The sequence below is a fragment of the Elaeis guineensis genome, chromosome 2, assembly GCF_000442705.2.
Source record: "Elaeis guineensis isolate ETL-2024a chromosome 2, EG11, whole genome shotgun sequence".
Classification (NCBI taxonomy): Eukaryota; Viridiplantae; Streptophyta; class Magnoliopsida; order Arecales; family Arecaceae; genus Elaeis; species Elaeis guineensis.
The window spans coordinates 72,939,962-72,962,186 of NC_025994.2; the positions used below are offsets into that span (position 1 = coordinate 72,939,962).

Consider the following 22,225-nt stretch of genomic DNA (forward strand, 5'->3'; position numbering starts at 1 on the left):
GTTGATGGCACAACCCAAGCTAGCTAATAGATTCATGAACCACATGAGCTCTTACAAGCACAAGTATCCACACCGTCACCCACGTAAATGGCGTTCTTATGTATCTAAAAGCGAATGTTGCACAACGAAAGGGGCCGACCATGGCTTCCCAACATAAGACTTCTGAAATTTGATATATGGCTCATGGCACAGATTTCCCTTGAAAATTTAAAGTAGGAAAAAGTCTTATATTCTTTATATTAAATATCATGCAAAGGCTATGAACTTACCGCTTTATTTGTTGAAGCAACGTAGGGCATTATTCTTTTTGAATAGTTTTTGGGATTCTTCATCTTATTTGCTAACTGCCATGTATTACTTTTGATAAGTTGATTATTAATTAATCTGGTTTCATCGCGGTGAAAATTTATTCTGCCAACTTGTTGGTTCTCTACAAGGCCATTAATATAATTTCATTTTTAATAGCCAAGTGGATGGATAAGTTGGTGAATTATTGTTCAAAAGAATATTCAACATCGTGAGGTTGCAGAAGCCAACGGTCACAAACCATAAATCAGGTTAAATAAAGCATGCACATATTCCTTCTTTTCCTTTTTGCAAGGAGAAGATGCCATGCGTTCATTATCCAATAGTGTTTTTTTTCCTGGTGAACGTTATCCATTAGTTTTAGTTTTTTTTTGAATGCTACACCAGTTAGCAGCTTTGCGAAACCTTTATTACTCAATTTACATGTATGCTTTGCTCTCATCCTCATCATCATCATAGGAAGAAGAAAAGGAGGGAAGACACGCATGGAAGATGGAGAGGTCATGTAATGATATGTGCTTCAGCTACTTAGTATTAGTCGCATGTAAAGAAAGCTATACTCGGCAAGGTTCTTGATCATCTAGTCAAGGATTTCACATATGTAATAAATGTTCTAGACAAGGCTACTGTCAAATATATGAGATTTAAGATAATCTTTTGTTCAATTTCTTCTTCTAGATGCTCCTCACATCCAAGTGTTAAAACTATGGGAAATTTAATCAAATGAGACAAGTAGGTAGGCCTTGACTTGTATGCTGGCTAAAGCTAGTGGAAGCTGCTTTAACCTTAAATGGGGTAAGTGGCAGCCCTTAATTTGGTTTTCATGAGACAAAATCATAGAAAACATTGACTCTATAGCATATCCACTAGCTTTTATCGTCTATCTAATCTTATTGCGCATAACGATAATTAGAGGTCCTGAAAGGACAATCACCCCCGCATGACAACTTTTGAGCTGAAAGGTGCAATTTTGAAAACAAAAGTTAGTGGTGAGAACGAAACCTAATTCATTCTTTTTAAGTAATGAGACTTTCCCACAAATTTACCGGAGTTGCATTCCCATCAACAACCTTTTTCTAGTTCATTTTCCTTCAAACGTCAGAATCATTAGTGGATTTAGAGCTAGGAAAAAGAGATAGATGTGGTGGGAGATATCGAGGGAATAGTGATCGAATAAAGGAGAGAAATGCCAAATACGGGCATGACCGAGACGCAGAAAGGTAGAAAGTGCTGGCCTCTGATAGACTAGCAACACTGGTAGAAAGTGCTGGCCTCTAATATAGGGAGAGGTGTAACAATGGTTAACATATGTTTTTATGAGGCAAATTCTTAAAACATCTATACCAGTACTTTTTTTTTTTTTTTTAATGTTTTCCACTGACATTTCTTGTAATGCTGCTGCTTCAAACAATTGGCTAAGGAATTGAAGATATTGGGAACTCCACCCAACATTATCTCCTATGATGTCGTGCATGAAACAATAAAGAGGTCAATAAAAATAAAGGTATTGAAAAAGAAAAAGGAATAAAGGGAGGAAGGGCTAAGCCCCACTGAGCTCCATTGTGGTAAAGAAACAAACTTAAAAGCATCACAATTGATCCACCGAAACTAGAAGAAAGCTAAAGAAAAAGAGACAAAAAAGCGTGCAGACTTCAAATGTTTTTATCCTTGACCCTTGCATCAAACAACCACCATCCATAAATAGCCCGGATCACTGTCATATAGATTCGCATTGCCCCACCTTCCAAAGTATGCGTCAAACGTTGGAAATGGACAAGCACTCAGTATGTCATACACGATTGATTCATAGAGGTGGTAAATGGAAACCAATACACCTACTCGATCGTATCTTTAAATTTTATGCAACTTTCTTTTCTTAAAAAAAAAAAGCATCAAGAGGGGGCACATATGTCTCTCCCTCATATAGAGAGAGAGAGAGAGAGATGCAACAAAGATAGGTACATTGTCACATTAACAATAATTCAAATACGATCATGATCACACAATGACATGTAACGCCGACTAACAAGTTCAGCAGGAACAATGTTCAACCAACTTATTAAACTAACCATGCCAAAGAGCACAGCCTAGTAACGGGTCATGCATGCATGGGACTCCCAAGAACTCATGCAATTCCCTCTTGCTAGCTATATATACCTAAGCTTACGCGGTGCTCGGGCGGTCGCCGGGATCAATGGCGCGGACCTCCTTTTCCGATAGGCCGGTGCCGGAGAGCATGGGGCCATCGGTGGCACCGCCGTGCCTCGAAGTGTCGATGGCAGGGAGGTGGCCGTGGGTGCCATAGCCCTGCTGCTTGTAGTCCTCTATGTCCGAGTACTTCACGTAGGGGCTGCTCTCCAGAGGCAGCTCCTCTATTCCCTTGACTTCCTCCTCGCTTGCCCTTGGCCTCGCCGGTTGCTCGCTCGCCATCTCTTTTTTATTTTCTCTCACACTCTATCCGTTGGGGTGCACATATATATATATATATAAAGGCCAGAGGAGAGGGAAACTTGGGTGACGGTTTCTTTGACCCCGGAAAGAATGCGATGCCTCTAAACCAGCCTACATAACAAACTGGGGCTTGCTCTGTTTTTGGTGATGTTTTTAATGGCAAACTGCGCATCTCTGAAATGCCGCTATAAGGAGAAGTGGAATGGAGAAAATGTCGAAGAAAATTGATGGGAGGAAACCAGGAACAGCACCGGCCAAAGCGGTTCTTCAAAAAAATCAAACCTGCAGATAAATATTACTACATTAACTGATAAAAGAAGGATATTAGAGGAAAGACAACAGAGATCCAGCCCAGCCCGAGGAGCCAAAACAATACACATCATCTGAAAAACAAACTACTGCATAAACAATTAAATATTAGGAGATTGTATTAGATGTCTTTCCCAGCTTATCAGTGCATTTCTTATGCTCCAGTTATAGTATAGGTAGGATATATCATGCCACACAAAGACCCTATACAACTCAATTATATAATTTGCCATCAGTTTCCTATGTTGAACGTGCCACATCATCACTACATGAATCCTCATTCCAAGAGATGCCTAAAGATGTGGTGCGTTGCCCAGGTTGATCAACCAAGAGGTGTCAACAAGGATTGCAAGGCCACTGCCTATACGTTTCCATTTGAGTACAAGCCTAAGATGCATTTTCTCAAGCAATTTAGTATATATATTAATATCATAGATAGATAAAGGGAGATTGATCGATGAGCCACCTCAATCCCGAGTCTTTCAAGAAGCCTTGCCTTGTCCGTGCCCGTACCACAGCACGAGAAAGTCTATCACCTGACTCAACTCTGGCTACTCTCAGCCCACTGGCTCTGCAGCTTTGTATTCCCCAATTGCTGCTATTAGCTGCTCCAATTTCACCAGTGCCTCTATGGTCCCAATGAATTTGTTCATGTACCTGAGCATACCAGAAACCATTCTTTGATGATAATGTAAGAGATTCAAGTGGAGTTCTCATGTGGCATTTTCAGGAAAAATGATCACGTTCATGCAGAATGATATGTTATTCATAAGACAAGGGGGAAAGAGATTGGAAAATGACCAATGGAACTACGTACAAAATTAAAACTCTCCACGGAAATTCTATGCAGGAAAATGTCAGGCAGAGAAACCTTTCAGTGGTATATAAATCGGCCACCATTTGCCTAAGCTAGGAAAGAAGAGGGGGGAGGGGGTGACCTTAGTTGTTCAAGGAACCTAACAATCCAGCTTGAAATCTTGGTCGGAAACTTAACAAAATATTTGTAAATATTGTTGATAAAAGTGCTATTTGAATGTTGTAAAACAAATTCATTAACATACCAAGTATATACTAAAATTTATTTATAATAAATAAAATATATTTTCTAATATATATAATATTTAAAATATTTATTAATTCATATAAATATATTTCAAAATTTAAAATGGTCTATATTGATAGTCTTGAGATATCTGGCACATAAATGGGCAGAACAAAACAAAAATGTTGTTTGAATTGTTTATTCAATAGTATTGTCAAAAATTGGATAATATTTTTATATAAAATTACCTCCAATTAAATATAATAATTTTTTTTTTCCAGTGTCATAATTCTCCAAAAAATTGTTCCACTAAGCAAAAATAATAAAATTTATTTTCTTTCACAACCATTTGTAGAGATAAATAATTTTTAGGAGTTACCAGATTATGTCATAATTTGGCATACTACAACCAAACGAATCCTTTGAAAAAAAGACGTTGGCGGTGATAGATCCGGACACCGTGCAGAACCAAGGATTGGTTTGACAGCATCCTTTGGAAGGCAGGAGATTTAACGCTTGGGACGTGTTGGGTACAAAATACCCCAACAATCGAAGTTTGAGCCAGAAGTGATTCTCTGAAAATTCTGCCAACCTCTGAACTTCGACGACATCTTTTCGAATCTCTCTGACAGTCGAGCCTCCACAGCATTCCCGAGTTCTACCAATGGATAAACCCCCACCAGCGTCGATCAGATTCTTCACGACAGACGGGCTCCTACGGGAATCGGACTTCGCCGACTTTGACCGCGTGAGGACTTCGTCCGGACTCCTACGGGAGCCGGACTTCGTCGACTTCGACTGCGTGAGGACTTCATCCGGACTCCTACAGGAGCCAGACTTCGCCGACTTCGACTGCGTGAGGACTTCGTCCGGACTCCCACGGGAGTCGGACTTCGTCCCCGACTTCTACTGCAGGTGAGCTTCATCCGGACTCCTACGGGAGCCGGACTTCGTCCCTGACTTCAACTACAGGTAGACTTCGTCCGGACTCCTACGGGAGCCGGACTTCATCCCCGACTTCTACTATAGGCAGACTTCGTCCGGACTCTTACGGGAGCCGGACTTCGCCCCCGACGTCAATTGCAACTTCGTCCGGACTCCTATGGGAGCCGAACTTCGTCCCGGCTTCTACTGCAGGCAAACTTCGTCCGGACTCCCACGGGAGTCGGACTTCGCCCCCGACTTCAATTGCAGGTGAACTTCGTCCGGACTCCTACGAGAGCCGGACTTTGTCTTGACTTATACTGCAGGTGAACTTCGTCCGGACTTTTACGGGAGCCGGACTTCGTCCTGACTTCTACTGCAGGTGAATCTCGTCCAGACTCCTACGGGAGCCTGACTTCGTCCTGACTTATACTGCAGGTGAACTTCGTCCGGACTCCTACGGGAGCCAAACTTCGTCCTGACTTATATTGCAGGTGAACTTCGTCCGGACTCCTACGGGAGCCAGACTTCGTCCTGACTTCTACTGCAGGTGAACCTCGTCCGGACTCCTACGGGAGCCGGACTTCGTCTTGACTTATACTGCAGGTGAATTTCGTCCAGACTCCTACGGGAGCCGGACTTCGTCCTGACTTCTACTGCAGGTGAACTTCGTCCAGACTCCTACGGGAGCCGGACTTCGTCCTGACTTCTACTGCAGGTGAACCTCGTCCGGACTCCTACGGGAGCTGGACTTCATCCCCGACTTCAATTGCAGATGGCCCTCGCCTATAGTACTAACGCTCAAGGCACCCAATGGTGGACGGCCCGCCAGCAACATCCGAGCTCCTTCCAGATGGATAGCCACCTCTCTCCATCAGGCGCTTCGACCGAGCTTCGGCCGATAGGCCTAGACTCCCTGATAGGCCACAGTAACGGCCACGACCCTGCTCCACCTCCTGCGATGGATTCTGCGCGGCTCCACCACTCCCCGCAATAGGCTCCACGCGGCAGGCCGCAGTAATGGCCACGAATCTACTTCACTCCTCGCGGTGGATGCTGCGCGGCTCCCCCACTCTCTGACGAGTCACGATAATGGATGCCGCTCCACTCTCCGCAACAGATTCCATGTGGCGAGCCATGGTGACAGCCATGACTCCACCCCATTACTCTTCATGATAAATTCCTCCTGGCCTCGTGCGGCCCACGACTGGCGGTTACAAACAGTCGCTATCAGTCTATCGCACCCCCCGCCTATAAAAGAGGGACCCCAGATACGTTATTCTCTAAGCTATAATTTCTATTCCAAAACTCTGCTAAAATTTTCGTTCGAGCACTCCATTCTTGTTGAGGCAGAGAACTGACTTGAGCGTCGGAGGATCTTGCCGGAGCAACCCCAACTCTGGTTTAGACTTCTTTTACAGGTCCCGGCGGCGACCGCGACTTCCTCGACTCCAGCTTCTTCGACGCAGGCAGATTTTTGCACCAACAGGATTGGCGCTAGAGGAAGGGCTGTGTCTTCGCAGTATCCTTGTTCTTAAAGGAGCGCTCAATGGGACCGCCTCCGGTCATCTTTTCCGGCATCCTCTTCTCCTTCCCCCACTAAGTCTTCACCCGATGCCTCCCCGCAAAGCATCCACGCGACGATCCATGGCCTCCGCGGCCAGATCTCAGGCTCCGACCTTACCTCCAGTTTCCCAGCCTTCTCCTTCTCCTCCGACAATGGCCGTCAGCGTGGGGCGGTCAGACAATCGGCCTCCGACAGATTTCTCCAACACCATCTCAGAAGAATCCCGGCAGGGAGCAACCAGCGTATTGGCCGTACCCCCCAAGCGACAAAAGATTGAGGAGTCCATAACCTTTATTGAAGAAGATGCTCGGGGAGTTCAATTCCCTCATAACGATACGGTTGTAGTTTCCTTGAATATAGCAAATTACGATGTCCGCCGCATTCTTGTCGACAATGAGAGTTCGACCGACATTTTGTTCTACGACGCCTTTTCAAGAATATCCATCCTTGACGACCATTTGGGACCGATTAGCTCCCCTCTGGTAGGGTTTACCGGCGATGCTGTCCCGGTGGAGGGAGTGATAACTTTGACTGTAGCTGCGGGTCGATATCCAAGACAATCCAGGGCCCTGGTGAATTTCCTAGTGGTGAAGGCGCCGTCAGCCTACAACGCAATCCTCGGCCGATCTGACCTCAATGCTCTCCGGGCCGTCGTGTCAACCTATCATTTGAAATTGAAATTTCCTACCAACCAGGGGGTCGGAGAAGTCAGGGGAGACCAAGCCCTGGCCAGACACTGCTACAACATAGCCTTGCAAAGAAGTGACTAATCCGACCTCTGTCCAGTTGATGGGCTGGACGCCCGCGACGACCTCGCTGAGGAGAGGGGCGGCCCAATCGAAAATCTGGTTTCGATCCCTTTGAACGATGGGAATGCGGAGCATGTGGTGAAGATCGGCTCCAACCTGGGAGAAGAGGTGCGGGCGCATCTCGTCGATTTTCTACGAAAGAATGCAGACGTTTTCGCTTGGGTTCCAGCAGACATGCCGGGGATTGACACGAAAGTCATGGAGCACCGTCTGACCGTCGATCCAAAGCATCGACCGACGAAAAAAAAAATTCGAGGTCACGCACCGGAGAGGCAGAAAGCGATAGCCGAGGAAGTGGACAAACTCCTGAAAGCCGGATTCATTAGAGAAGTCGACTATCCTGACTGGATTTCCAACGTTGTCCTAGTCAAAAAGGCAAACGACAAGTGGAGGATGTGTATAGACTTCAAAAAGCTGAATAAAGCCTGCCCAAAGGACAGCTACCCTCTGCCCAGAATTGATCAATTGGTGGACGCAACCTTGGGCCATGAGCTTCTCACCTTTATGGACGCGTTCTCCGGCTATAACCAAATCAGGATGGCGCCGGAAGACGAAGAAAAGACTACTTTCATTACTAACCGTGGCCTTTACTGTTACAGGGTCATGCCTTTTAGCCTCAAAAATGCAGGTGCGACCTATCAACGGCTGGTGAACAAAATCTTCAAGGAGCAGATCGACCACAACATGGAGGTCTACGTGGATGACATGTTCGTGAAAAGCAAATCTTCTATGAACCACGTCGCCGACCTCGAGGAGATCTTCGGTGCCCTCCAGAAATATAAGATGAAGCTGAATCCGACTAAATGTGCTTTCGGAGTGACCTCGGGGAAGTTTCTGGGCTTCATGGTGTCGGGGTGCGGGATTGAAGCCAATCCAGAGAAAATTTACGCCATCCAGGAGATGGCCACCCCGAAGTCGATAAAAGAGGTTCAACGCCTTACAGGGAGGGTAGCGGCCCTAAATCACTTCGTCGCGAGGTGGCCGAACGGTGCTTACCCTTCTTCCAAACCCTCAAGCGGCCGAAGAATTTCTGTTGGACCCTGAATGCCAACAGGCATTCGAACAGCTAAGGAGCTACCTCGGCTCACCTCCGTTGTTGGCGAAGCCCGAGCCTGGAGAGGAGCTATTTTTATACCTGGCGGTCTCCCTTATGGCTCTCGCAGCAGTCTTTGTTAAGGAAGAGGCGAAAATTCAATGGCCGATCTACTACGTCAGTCGCGCATTGAGAGACACCGAAACCAGGTATACTAAATTAGAGAAACTAACTTACGCCCTGTTGATTGCAGCCTGGAGGCTCCGACCCTACTTCCAAGGGCACACCGTAACGTTACTCACCGACCAGCTGATCAAGGCTATTCTGCACTGGGCAGATACCTTCGGGAGGATGGCGAAATGGACGATCGAGCTCACCGAATTCGACATCAACTATCGATCCAGACCGACGGTAAAAGCCCAGATATTGACAGATTTTATAGTAGAGTGCACAATCTCGGAGGAGGCCGAACCGGAACAGGGTGAAATGGACGACCTTGAGCCCCGACCGAACTCCCCTGAAGAAGAAGCCGACCTCCCTGGTTGCTTTTGGGCCCTCTACGTGGACGGGTCTTCCAACATGTCGGGCGCAGGCGCGGGCCTGATCTTGATCAGTCTAGAGGGAATCATCGCGGAGTACGCTCTGCGCTTTGAGTTCCCTGCAACAAACAATGGAGCTGAATATGAAGCTTTGATCGCAGGATTAAAGATCGCCAAAGAATTAGGAGTGGATCGGCTCCAAGTTCACAGCGATTCCTAATTGGTAGTGGAACAAGTCAACGGAAACTACGAAGCACGGGAGGACAGCATGGCTAAGTATCTTGAAAGGATAAAGGAGCTCGTCCCCGCCTTTAGTAGCTTCCACATCAGGCAGATTCCAAGAATGAAAAATACCAGGGCCGATCTTCTCTCCAAGCTAGCTACGCTGGCCCCAGATGAATTGCCCAAGGGTGTTCCTTTTGAAATTCTGAAGTGCCCAAGTACGGAGGAATCGCGGCCAGTGATGAAAATTGACCATGAGCCCAGTTGGATCGACCCGCTGGTGGCATATCTCAGGGATGGAGTTCTCCCTCATGATGCAAAAGAAGCCCGAAAGCTCAGAAATCAAGCCTCCCGGTACATCCTCTATGAGGACAAGCTGTACAAGAGATCATACTCTTTGCCCCTCTTAAAATGTCTCCAACCTTCGGAAGCCGACTACGCCTTATGGGAGGTGCATGAAGGAATCTGTGGAAGCCATCTGGGGGCTAGATCCTTATCCCACAAGTTGCTCCGCCAAGGATATTACTGGCCGACTATGCATCGTGACTCAATTGAGTACGTCAGAAAGTGCGACCGATGTCAGAGATATGCCAACATCCAGAGACAGCCCGCCACCGAGCTTACCCCCTTAAGTGCCCCATGGCCGTTTGCGCAATGGGGGATGGATATCCTTGGACCCTTTCCCGTGGCGTCGGGGCAGAGGAAGTTCCTCCTGGTAGCGATTGACTATTTCACCAAGTGGGTCGAGGCCGAACCGCTGGCAAAAATCACAGAAGCTAAAGTGCAAGACTTCGTCTGGAAGTCAATCATTTGCAGGTTCGGCCTGTCGAGAACCCTAATTACTGATAATGGACGGCAATTTGCGGGAGCGAGATTCACCAAATTTTGTGAGGACCTAAACATCTCCCATAACTTCACATCAGTAGCCCATCCTCAGGCGAACGGCGAAGCTGAAGTGACCAACAGAACCCTGCTGCAGGGGATCAAGACAAGGCTCGAAAAGGTGAAGAAAACTTGGATAGATGAACTTTATCATGTGCTGTGAGTGTATCGAACTACCCAAAGACTGCCCACGGGGGAGACCCCCTTTGCTCTAGCCTTCGGAACGGAGGCTGTTATCCCAATTGAGCTTAAACTCCCGTCGGCACGAGTCATGGCATTCAATGAACATCACAATTCGCAATGTCTTAAAACCAACCTCGACTTACTAGAAGAAAAGCAGGAGGTAGCTCAAGTTCGGATGGCAGCCTACAGACAGAAAGTCGCCCGCTATTACAATTCTCGGGTCAAGAATAAAGTCTTTAGAGCAGGAGATCTAGTGCTTCGACGAGCCGCTGTCTCGCAACCTCAAGATCGAGGAAAGCTCGCCCCAAATTAGGAAGGCCCGTACGAAGTCAAAGAAGTAGTCCGGCCCGAAACTTATTACCTCAAGGAGCTCGGAGGAGCAGACCTCCCACGACCATGGAGCTCGAAAAACTTACGAATGTATTACCAATAACTTTATTTTAAATAAAAGTTTCATATCTACATGTCTCCTCTCTTGGCACGAGCCTATATTGACAGGACAGTCAAAACAAACCGTGTCGGGAGCAGGAGGAGAACTTCATCTCGACAAAATCAAAGGCTCGGTTCTCCTTAGACCGGATGGGGGGAGAGGCCCTGCAACGCCCACAGGTGCCCCCACAGCCATGTTAGGGACAGGAGGAGAACCTCGCCCTAACTTTAGCAAAGTCGAAGGCCCGATTCTCCTTAAACCGGATGGGAGGAGAGGCCAAGCAACGCCCACATGTGCCCCCACAGCCATGTTAGGGACAGGAGGAGAACCTCGCCCTAACTTGAGCAAAGTCGAAGGTCCGGTTCCCCTTAGATCGGATGGGGGGAGAGGCCAAGCAGCGCCCATATGCACCTCCACAGCCATGTTAGGGACAGGAGGAGAACCTCGCCCTAACATGAGTAAAGTCGAAGGTCCGATTATCCTTAGACCGGATGGGGGGAGAGGCCCTACAATGCCCATATGTGCTCCCACAGCCCTGTTAGGGACAGGAGGAGAACCTCGCCCTAACTTGAGCAAGGTTGAAAGCCCGGTCACACTTAGATCGGATGGGGGGAGAGGCCCCGCAATGCCCATATGTGCCCCCATAGCCCTGTTAGCGACAAGAGGAGGACCTCGTCCTAACCTGAGCTAAAACCGATTACGTCAGAAATAAGGGAAGAACCCCGTCCTGACACCAATTAAGGTCTGGTAATTCAAGATCGGATGGAAAAAGGGGACCTTCCCAGCGGCCCCTTCACGCTCCCGCAACCCCACCAAGAGCAGAGGGAAAACCCTCACTCGAAAAAGAAAAAGGAGAAAGGGGAGGTGAGTTAAAAAGGAAAGCGACGGACTGCGTCAGCGACGAATGGAAAACAAACAGCATCAAAGATGCAGGGAACCTCATCCCAGCAAGGATTAGGGTTCTTATCAAAAACCCCAACCTTCAAGAAAGCCCTCAACGCAAGCTCGAGATAAAACGACTTCCTCAGGGTGACGAGAAGCTCGGACCTCCGAGCTCGAACTCTGAAAGAGGGCGTCAAACCTGAGCGGCCCCGGGCAAATCTGCGGCCATGGATGAAAGGATGGGTCAATGCAACGGCAATCGGGTACCTTCAAACGGCATCGATTTCAAGCAAGGCAAAAGCCGAAAGAAGCTCGGCAACCGACAATTCAACACATGAGTAAAAGAGGTAGCGAAAAATTTCCTTCTCATGTTATTTATTAAATATGCATTACACAGCCATTAAGGCTGAAGAAGAGGGATGACTGGAAAGGCGAGCCGACGCGGCAACGACCAGTGACCTCCGGACGACGTCAAAAAAAAAAAAAGAGAGAAGAGAAAAAGAAAAAGAAGGGAATACAACAATAACAATGGTAAATGAAAGAAGTTCGGCAGGCAGCAATTCGACGCAAAATGCGGACGAAGTAACAAAATCTCTTTCTCATTCTTGATTAACAAAGGTGTACGTTACAAGATCCTGGGAGCCAAGAAAAAAAAAATTACTACAAGACTCAAAAGGAATACGTTGGAGACCACTTCAAGCTCCCAACTTCTCCCTCCGGTTCCGTCCGTATCGGCAGCATTTTTCAGTGCGTGTGATAAATCCCTCAGCTCTTGCCCCCCACCTCGTTTCGCTCCATCGTTGAAACCCCAGCCCTAGGGGGAAAAGGGAGGGATAGAATTCAAGGGGCAGCGATGGCAACGACAGCGGCGACGATGACCTGCATCAAGAAGAACCGGAGGTACCCTGGAAGCCGCGATGGCGCCGGAGGCGTGCACCACCACCGTGTGCTCCACGACAACCACCATCCTAGGTACTTCGGCAAGGTCGGCATGCGCTACTTCCACCGTCCCCGCAACAAGTTCTACTGCCCCACCGTCGGTGCCAACCGCTTCTGGTCCCTCAGCCCCGACGACGTTAAGAATCCTGCCACAGCTTGTGACGACAACTCTGCCTCCTTGACCGGTGTCGCCCCGTTCAGCTACTCCAAAATTCTCGGACGGAACGCACTCACCGATTGTCCCCGTTATTAAATCCCTGTTGTTGAAGGAATTCTCCCTCGAGCCCCCTTTGAGGCGATGGGAACCCTCAGTGACAGTTCGACAGCCGGAGAATTCGCAGGCCGCTGTTTTCCCCCTCATACTCCTCTTGGTCCGTGGCATCCTCTTGAGGTTGGCCTCTGGGGCAGAGGCCCCGACGGGAGAACCCCTCGAAGGGGCTCAGAAGATTGAAGGCGGCGGGGAGCCGGTGGGGATGGTGAAGACTGGTGCGAAGAGTGCTTGAAGTCAAAAAGGGCGCCGATAGGGGTGGCTAAACTCTCAGGCAGAAGAAGGACGCCAACTCTCAAGCGAAGTGACCCCTCGAAGGGGCTCAGAAGATTGAAGGCGGCGGGGAGCCGTTGGGGATGGCGAAGACCGGTGCGAAGAGTGCTTGAAGTCAAAAAGGGCGCCGATAGGGGTGGCTAAACTCTCAGGCAGAAGAAGGACGCCAACTCTCAGGCGAAGTGAAGGCCTTGGAGGGAAGGAGGGGGCTTAAATAAGCGATGGGGCCTGGCGCAGTTATGGTGGCAGGTATCCCTAGGTCAACCAGTGCCCACCACGTGTCCCACTCACCGCGGCATAGGGCTGACCATTGGCGGGACCATTATGGTGTGGCGCTTGGAACTACGCTCCGGTGGGAATTCCAAAAGGACCCTTCGGATCGCCCCGATTGGAAAAAGGCTCTGGCACGCGCACATTCAATACCAAAATATTTGAGGGCGATCATGCACCAGATTCAAGGGGACAACTTCGACCATGAAATTTCTTTGAACTTCCTCCATTCGAAACTCGAACTCGGAAGTAGGGGGACTAGTGTTGGGTACAAAATACCCCAACAGCCGAAGTTCGCACCAAGAGTGATCCTCCGGGGATTCTGCCAACCCCCGACCTTCGGCGACATCTTTTCGAACCTCTCTGGCAGCCGAGCCTCCACAGTATTCCCGAGTTCTACCGATGGATAAACCCCCACCAGCATCGACCAGATTCTTCACGACAGACGGACTCCTATGGGAGCCGGACTTCGCCGACTTCGACTGCGTGAGGACTTCGTCCGGACTCCTACGGGAGTCGGACTTCGCTGACTTCGACTGCGTGAGGACTTCGTCCGGACTCCCATGGGAGCCGGACTTCGTCCCCGACTTCTACTGCAGGTGAGCTTCGTCCGGACTCCTACGGGATCCGGACTTCGTCCCTGACTTCAACTACAGGTAGACTTCGTCCGGACTCCTACGGGAGCCGGACTTCGTCTCCGGCTTCTACTGCAGGCAGACTTCGTCCGGACTCCTACGGGAGCCGGACTTCGCCCCCGACGTCAATTGCAAGTGAACTTCGTCCGGACTCCTACGGGAGCCGGACTTCGCCCCCGGCTTCTACTGCAGGCAGACTTCGTCCGGACTCCCACGGGAGCCGGACTTCGTCCCCGACTTCAATTGCAGGTGAACTTCGTCCGGACTCCTACGGAAGCCGGACTTCGTCCTGACTTATACTGCAGGTGAACTTCGTCCGGACTCCTACGGGAGCCGGACTTCGTCCTGACTTCTACTGCAGGTGAACCTCGTCCGGACTCCTACGGGAGCCGGACTTCGTTTTGACTTATACTGCAGGTGAACTTCGTCCGGACTCCTACTGGAGCCGGACTTCGTCCTGACTTATACTGCAGGTGAACTTCGTCCGGACTCCTACGGGAGCCGGACTTCGTCCTGACTTCTACTGTAGGTGAACCTCATCCGGACTCCTACGAGAGCCGGACTTCATCCTGACTTATACTGCAGGTGAACTTCGTCCGGACTCCTACGGGAGCCGGACTTCGTCCTGACTTCTACTGCAGATGAACTTCGTCCGGACTCCTACGGGAGCCGGACTTCGTCCTGACTTCTACTGCAGGTGAACCTCGTCCGGACTCCTACGGGAGCCGGACTTCGTCCCCGACTTCAATTCAGATGGCCCTTGCTTATGTACTAACGCTCAAGGCATCCAACGGTGGACGGCCCGCCAGCAACATCCGAGCTCCTTCCAGATGGATAGCACCTCTCTCCACCAGACGCTTCGACCGAGCTTCGGCCGATAGGCCTGGACTCTCTAACAGGCCACAGTAACGGCCACGACTCTGCTCCACCTCCTGCGACGGATTCTGCGCAGCTCCACCACTCCCCGCAACAGGCTCCACGTGGCAGACCGTAGTAATGGCCGCGAATCTGCTCCACTCCCCGCGGCGGATGCTGCGCAGCTCCCCCACTCCCTGGCAAGTCACGACAACGGACGCCGCCCCACTCTCTGCAACAGATTCCAAGTGGCGAGCCATGGTGACAACCACGACTCCACCCCATTACTCTTCATGATAAATTCCTCCTGACCCCGTGCGACCCATGACTAGACGGTTACAAACAGTCGCTATCAGTCTATCGCACCCCCGCCTATAAAAGAAGACCCCAGATACGTTATTCTCTAAATTCTAATTTCTATCCCAAAACTCTGCTAAAATTTCCGTTCGAGCACTCCATTTTTGTTGAGGCAAACAACTGACTTGAGCGTCGGAGGATCTTGCCGGAGCAAGCCCAACTCCGGTTTAAACTTCTTTTGCATGTCTCGACAGCGACCGCGACTCCCTCAACTCCAACTTTTTCGATGCAGATGAATTTTTGCACCAACAAAACGTATACATCAATCGAAGCAATGTCAAACAAATTTTACACCCAACAGGTCAGGCGACTAAGCACAATTATCAACATAGTCCATTCGGCATGACATGCCAAGCCTGCATTTTCCTCATGTCCTTTCTATTCAGTTTACTTTCCGCTTCTGGAAATCCAATGGAGTAACATGCTTGGTCCCAGATAGGAACAAAGAAAAGAAGTCCATACATATGGCCTTAGCTTGATGAAATGGATTGACCTTCCCAAGCACAAGCAAATTTAGAAGTTTTTATGTCATCTGTAGACTCTGCTACCTCTAACGTTGCATGATGAATCCCAAAATTCTGCACGATAGTTTCATGCCAGAACGACGACCCATCCTGCATGCAGTGCAGCACATGCAATTTGCAAAATTAAGTGCATCAACAATGGGGATGATTCCATTGCTATGCCTCTTCATGTGTCAGCATGGGATATTGCACAAGTATTCCTGAACTGCCAGTTGATGGAAAAAGACTCAGATTGCTGGCACAACAATTGACACCTCTCTGCTGGCATTAGAAGTTGGAGGCAAAGAGTGATCTTATGGAAATGGAACAAAAACATTTGCATTGGGATACAGAGGACTTTCACAACATAATACAGACAAGGCTCCTCAAGACAAAGCTTTCCAGACAGATCTTTTACTAACAAGAAACCTTAAAAAGATTTGCAGCTCTGACGCATGGGGTTGTCGTAAGCTTAAAAATTGTCAACAACCTGCACTGAAGAAAAATTTGAAAAGAAAAGATAGGTCAGACCAAACGAAACAGCATATACGACATTAAGAAATATTATGCTGCATGCAAGGCAGGCTATGAAAGCTACAGGGTATCCTAGAAGACATCCTCCGAGCCCGAGTCTTCCAGACTACTCTTTAGTTGGATGTATTCAATGCATGATCGTGTTTCTTCCATGAGATCGTCCCTGCATGTGTTTTTTGCCCACTGAAGGTTCTTAATACAAATCCCAACTCAAATCAACAGCAGCAGGACAATTGACTAGTTGTTCACATAAACAAAGCATATGTTTGGAAGAACAAACATCCCTTAGTGCAGTGCCTGACCAACCACCTAATTCAACAGCTTTCAGTTAGCGACTTGTAAGCTTCATTGGTGTCATTAACCATTTACATAGATCCCATCTGCCCATCCACTAGATTTCCAGGTGGGCACAAACTAACAGGATGGCAGGCATACCACAGCAGTTCAACCATCTGGTCTTTGCAAGGGCAGTCTTTTGCATGTGTATTGTGTAGTTCTTTGTATGTATCCACAAATGCAGTGGCAGCTAAGAAGGTAACCGATGGAAAACAGTTCACAGACTTTCTTCTGATTTTCTCTTTGTCCAGAACTAGCATTGCATTTGAAAATCAACATTGAAGATCCACTGCATACATATATATCATGTGAACACGCAGACGAACTATATTTAGCATTTGAAAATCCAATGCATGCAATATACGGAAACTGCAGCAACCATATTCACGCAAACTCTAATTTAAGAAAAATGTTCCTTGCACATCAAGATTATGGACATGCTCGCATGGTACTAGCGTAACTATATTTAGCTCAACTGTAACAGCTTGTTGTAAAGTTTTGAGCTCATGAAATTTGATACTGATGCTGAATCACATATAACCTCCAGATGGATAAATTCAGCATGAACATGTATGTGAATACAAACCTAGAAACAAGATGCTGCAACATGGCCCTTGTGCTAACTAGCATGAAAATAATTACCTCAGATGTATGTGCATGCTTCTAAACCACAAAAAAGGTTCCATTTCTCATGAGCATATTGCCCCTTTACATAACTTTTCAAGAGATTGTTGTTTCATAGGCTCGATACCACCTCATGTCAGTAGCAGAATTTGCAAAGTTAGCAACAATTGATGTTAAGAAGGGATCATAAAACCAGGTATGTATTCATCAAACGTCCCATCAGCCCTATCAGTAGCTTTCTATCAATTCCAAGAGTTACACATTTGTTCTTACATGGTTGTTTATGTTTTTATATATGACAGGATGATGATATGCTTTAAAGACAAAATAATATACCTACCATTGTCAAATATCAAAAGCTGGAAGCCGCACTCCTGGATTTTCCAATTGCCAAATGATTTATCAATATGTCTATCTCCACTAGATTGCAGTTACTGCCAATAAGACTGCAAAAATTAAGTATGACAGTTATAGTTTGAACAAAAAAAATCTGAGCTTTGGAAGTAGACAACTAACAATTAACTAAGGGCAAGCTTGCATTCACATTTGTCATAGATATTAAATCATAATCCAATTGTCGACATATGCAGTCCTTTGAAAGATTAAAATAGTTAAACAAAATGGTGGGCCTCTGGAAGCTAAATAAAGGCCCTTTCCTCCCCATCCAAGCAAAGAAACAAATTTTAAAAAAGGAAATACAAGAAACTACTTAATTATTGAACACGCAAATGTACAATTGTAATGCTCATTCAAGGAGATAAATAAAATTCAACAACTGCGATGTGTTGCACATTTTGTTAACCTTTTTATCCCAAAAGAAGAAAAAAAGTGAGAACTTTCAAAGGTCATGGGAGATATTGTACTGGAAACAAGACTTAAAAAAGGTCAACATTTTCTTTATTTGAGGGAAGCAGTCAAACTGGAAAAACATTTTAAGCTGAGTGTAAATGGAGAATCCATCTGAAGATAAATGCGTACATATAATAAAACATCACATATCATCACAGAAAAAGGTTTGTACCTCCAAAAGCGACATCAGGTTCTTGGGTGATGTTTTGTAAGACATCACACAGAATCACTCATGTGCCGTGCGACAACTTGAACTATAATTTACATCTTATGTGGCAGACATGCATTGATAATTTTCAAAATCAGTCAGGGGGGGTGGGGGGGTGGGGGACAATTAGATCCTTTTCATATAATTATAGACATTTGTATTTTGGAATTAGATTACTAATTTTGCAATGTCAACCTTCACCCTTGAGAAGGAAGGAGAGGGATACCATAATCTTCTATAATTCTGGTTCTACACTAAGACATCCCACCTGTGTGTGTGTCTGTGCACGCATGCGTGTGCGTGGAAGAAACAAGCCCCTTATAAAGATCTCAACCAGCTCTCCATATAAAGACGATCTAGGTAAATTTCCCTTGCCAAAAAAGGAATACCTAAAATGGGATCTCAGAGGTACACAACGGCTGATAACAAGCCAGGGCGAGTTGGCCAATAACCAAGTCCATTTTGGCTCTCAACACAGCATGGTGGGTTTTTCTTGAGTTTCAGCTCTTTTAAATTTCCCACGCTCAAGCTTTGTCTACTTTTTCCAGTTCTGTGCAGCCTGACTTTTTCCTATGATGATGGGCCTACGGACACATTAAGAATTATAACTGATTTTTTTTTTTAAAAAAAAAAGTTTGTGATCGTAGATCTTTAAAAATGTCAAAACAGTAATAGTAGGGGAACAATTCGCATTCTTAATTTCACATTAACTAGGAAGCCATGGATGTGGGTCCACTATTTTATTCCGTTCAATAGAGAAGCTTGTGAGATTAGTAGTATAGATTTCACCAAGCTCGCCCAACCTTAGGCTCAAGCTTGGCTTGTGAGATGAACATCTGATTGTTCCAGCTCAACCTAAGAAACTATATTACAAGCAAGCTGAGATGGCTCTAACTCATAAATATCCCTTCCAAGAAACCTTTTCAGTGAACAAAACCTAAACCAACAATACAACTTCCCAACCACCCAATCCATTTGTCCAACATCTTTATTATCCAAAACTATCAGGAACTAGCTCTTTGGTTTTCATGTTGAGCACTCATTCATTACAAAGCAATGAGTATTAATAAGAGAACTGCCTTGAATAGAAGAACTTCAATCTTTGAAAAGAAACCGGGGAGAAAAGGGAAGGAAAACTCACCTAGTATTACAACTACGAGAATGACCCAAAAGATCGTTTGATTAGGACGGCCATACTGGATTTGATACTGAGACCTTTGAAGCTGTCTTTGAAGAGCTCCAAACCACCCATAGAGCTGCTTATCATAAGATGCATTACTATAACTACTTAGGCAGCTCTTACTTTTCTCATAGCATGCACCAATTCCCTGTATGATGAACCAGAAACACAGTAACATTAAATATAGCTGCCGCAATCAAAAAAGCAATTATAGTGCTTTGAATGATTAAAAAAATGATCTTCAGAAAATAATAATTGATAAGAAACTCCTTACTTGACTCCATCGATTGTTTCGTAATGGGATCAACTCTTCTGCTTCACGTTGAACCCCACCTTTCCATTTCCTATAGCCATTTTTACACAATTTCGCCTTAGATGTTGATTCTAAAGCCCTTGTTAAGCAAGATAAGCTGGGCATCTTTGGAAGGGGTAAGTTGGGCCGTTCATCAAATGATCTCCTGGGAGTATCCTCGTTAGAAACTGAAATCTTCCATACCCCAATATCAGCGTTGGCACTTGCCGTCCTCCGGTGCCCTTTCACCTTCTCCTCTTCTGCTTCCCTTCTCCCCGACTCATTCAGGAGGAAACAATTCTTCGAACATTCAGCCTCTCCATTCATCCTCAGTTGATTGCCCCCTAATTTGACCTCACCAACAGACGGAACAGTCACCACTTTCTCTAGTTCTGGCAAGGGACAGGACAGGAAAAGCGCAAGCTCATCCCTTTCTCCTTCATCCAATTGAACCCAAGCCATAGCCTTCCCCCCCTCACGCGTCAATTCCCTCAAAGAATTCTCCACCAGCAATATCTGATTCCCGATCGCCGCAACGAATTGGCTGTGCCGGGTCCTCGTTTCCTCCCCGACCGAGCAAGCCTCATCGCTCGACCTAACCGCCCGATCTAACTCCTCGAGCTGAAAATTACATCCAACAATAATCAAAATCCCTCCTTGATCAGTAATCATTACAAAAAAAACCCAGAATAAATCAGATAGTTTCAAAATTGCAGCTTTGGAAGTCACCTGCCATTTTGCAGTTCCAAGGGCCGTATGAAGCTCCCTGAGGAGCTCGCCAGAGGCGTCTTCACCATTGCCGGTGTCGCTAGAAGCCGCTTTCCTCTCAGAAATCCATCTTCTATATAGGGATTCCATTCTGGAAAAGGGAAATCGAGAGAAATGAAACCGAAGCTCCTTCGGTGACCAGAATTAGAGGAAGAGAAGGAGAAAAAAACTATAGAAAAATCGGTACCTGTCGGCGGCTTCCTGGACTTCCTCGGCGGCGGCGAAGAAGGGATCCTTCTCCCACCGATCGAAGCACGTAGCCATACGGAAATCTCTCACAAAGGCAAAACCGTAGAAGAACCGGATTTAGATCTCAGAGGAAATATTTAACCCCAATCCCAAAGCCCAGAAACCGAGTTTCTCGGCTTATATAATGGAGGGTAAGGGGAAAGAACGAGATCTGTTCGCGCTGCTTTGCCGTTTGGGGAGGAAGAAGGCGACGTGGCGCTGCCGTTGGTGGACCGAGTGGGGCCCACCTCTCTCGCGGCACTGGCGGCGTAGAGACAAAGGAGATGGCCGTGCTAATTTGACCTGAAACTGACCGGGAGATAACTCCGAGCTCTTTTCTCGAATAATACAAAAAAAAATCTTTTTTACCAAAATATATTCAAATCAAACTTATTTACCAAAATGATGTAAGAGAGAAAAACGCCATTTTGAATGGCGTTTTTCCCCCTGCCACGTCACTCCCCATTTCCACGGTGGCATCGTCCCAAAAAAAAAAAAAAAAAAAAAAAAAAAAGGAAGAAACGCCATTTGGAATGGCGCTTTTAAAAACGCCATTCCAAATGGCGTTTTTCAATTTTTCCACCCAAAAATAAAGGAAAAAATCGTGGGAAAATAGAAAATTTTGTTTTTTAAAATTTGAAATTAGTAAATAAATTAAAAATTTTAATTTTGATTGAATTTTAAAATATAAAGATTTGAATTTGTAATTCATTAAAAAAATTAATTTAGATTTTTTATTTCAAATTTTTTTTAAAAGATGTCCAAAAAAATCTTAAGAAATTAAAAAAAAATTATCATAGAAAATAAAAAAAGAGACATGTCTAAATTAATTCTTTTTCTTTTTTCTAAATTTTAATTTAATTTAAATTAGAAAATATCATTTAAATTATTATTTTTATTATTTAATTAAATTTATTTATTAAAAAATTACAAATAGATAAATAAAGATATTAAAAAAAATAAAAAATAAAAAAAAAGAGAAAACGCCATTCTCTCCCCTCCCCAAACCCCTTTTTCCCCTCCTTCTCCCTTCTCCTTCTCCCTTCTCGATCTTCTCCTTCTTCCTTTACAAATTTAAGTAAAGGAAAACAATACATAATATATCATAAAAATGAAAGAAAACTAATATTATATTTTTAAATTATAAAAATTACAAATTAAATTAAAAAATATATCATAAAAAAAGTAAATAAAAGATAAAAAATGGTAATAAAATAGAAATTATAATTTAAAACAAAAAATTATCTTTAATTTCAATTAAAAATTATCATTCAAATTACTATCCTCATTAAAAAATTTAATAAATTAAAAAAAATAATTAAACAAATTATGAAAAAAAATTTAAAAAATTTAGAAAAAAGAAAAAGAATAAAAAAACACCGAAGGAAACGACGTTTTCTCCTTTCCCCCCTTCTTCTCTCCTTCTCCCTCTTCTTCTTTCTCCCTACTCCGGCGTCTCTCCGACAGCACGACGGTGAGCTGCCTCCTCTCTCCCTCTTCCTCTCTCTTCCTCTATTTAAAAAATTT

The 22,225-nt window shown here is 45.7% G+C and overlaps 2 protein-coding genes across 8 annotated transcripts; both read right to left on the reverse strand.

The window, feature by feature from the left end:
- Positions 1-2,250: 2,250 nt before the first annotated feature.
- On the reverse strand, positions 2,251-4,643 carry LOC109506143 (uncharacterized). The gene is made up of 2 exons (XM_073251837.1): positions 4,488-4,643; positions 2,251-3,723 (listed from the first exon to the last, which is right to left on the reverse strand). Exon 2 carries the CDS (start codon positions 2,734-2,736, stop codon positions 2,470-2,472), a length of 267 nt encoding a protein of 88 aa, XP_073107938.1. The 5' UTR covers positions 2,737-3,723; positions 4,488-4,643; the 3' UTR covers positions 2,251-2,469.
- An 11,269-nt stretch (positions 4,644-15,912) lies between these two features.
- On the reverse strand, positions 15,913-20,864 carry LOC105058577 (uncharacterized). Of its 7 annotated transcripts, none has more exons than XR_012138585.1 (6): positions 20,658-20,864; positions 20,432-20,561; positions 19,685-20,323; positions 19,372-19,558; positions 17,514-17,607; positions 15,913-16,174 (listed from the first exon to the last, which is right to left on the reverse strand). XR_012138585.1 is itself a non-coding variant. In XM_073251840.1 (5 exons), exons 1-5 carry the CDS (start codon positions 20,732-20,734, stop codon positions 17,594-17,596), a joined length of 1,047 nt encoding a protein of 348 aa, XP_073107941.1. In that variant the 5' UTR covers positions 20,735-20,864; the 3' UTR covers positions 15,913-17,593. The 7 variants fall into 7 exon arrangements, 2 of the variants coding, with proteins under 2 accessions (XP_073107941.1, XP_073107940.1); XR_012138584.1 differs by having other exon boundaries at positions 15,913-16,838; XR_012138583.1 differs by having other exon boundaries at positions 17,514-17,619; positions 20,658-20,863.
- Between the last annotated feature and the right edge of the window lie 1,361 nt (positions 20,865-22,225).

What these genes read in the sequence shown, in the direction of transcription:
- LOC109506143 (XM_073251837.1), bottom strand. Translation starts at nt 2,736, where the DNA reads ATGGCGAGCGAGCAACCGGCGAGGCCAAGGGCAAGCGAGGAGGAAGTC.
- LOC105058577 (XM_073251839.1), bottom strand. Translation starts at nt 20,734, where the DNA reads ATGGCTACGTGCTTCGATCGGTGGGAGAAGGATCCCTTCTTCGCCGCC. An exon ending in GTCCAGGAAGCCGCCGACAG is followed by an intron (nt 20,562 to 20,657) that starts GTACCGATTTTT and finishes TCCCTTTTCCAG; the next exon opens with AATGGAATCCCTATATAGAA. An exon ending in GAAACAATCGATGGAGTCAA is followed by an intron (nt 19,559 to 19,684) that starts GTAAGGAGTTTC and finishes TTCATCATACAG; the next exon opens with GGAATTGGTGCATGCTATGA.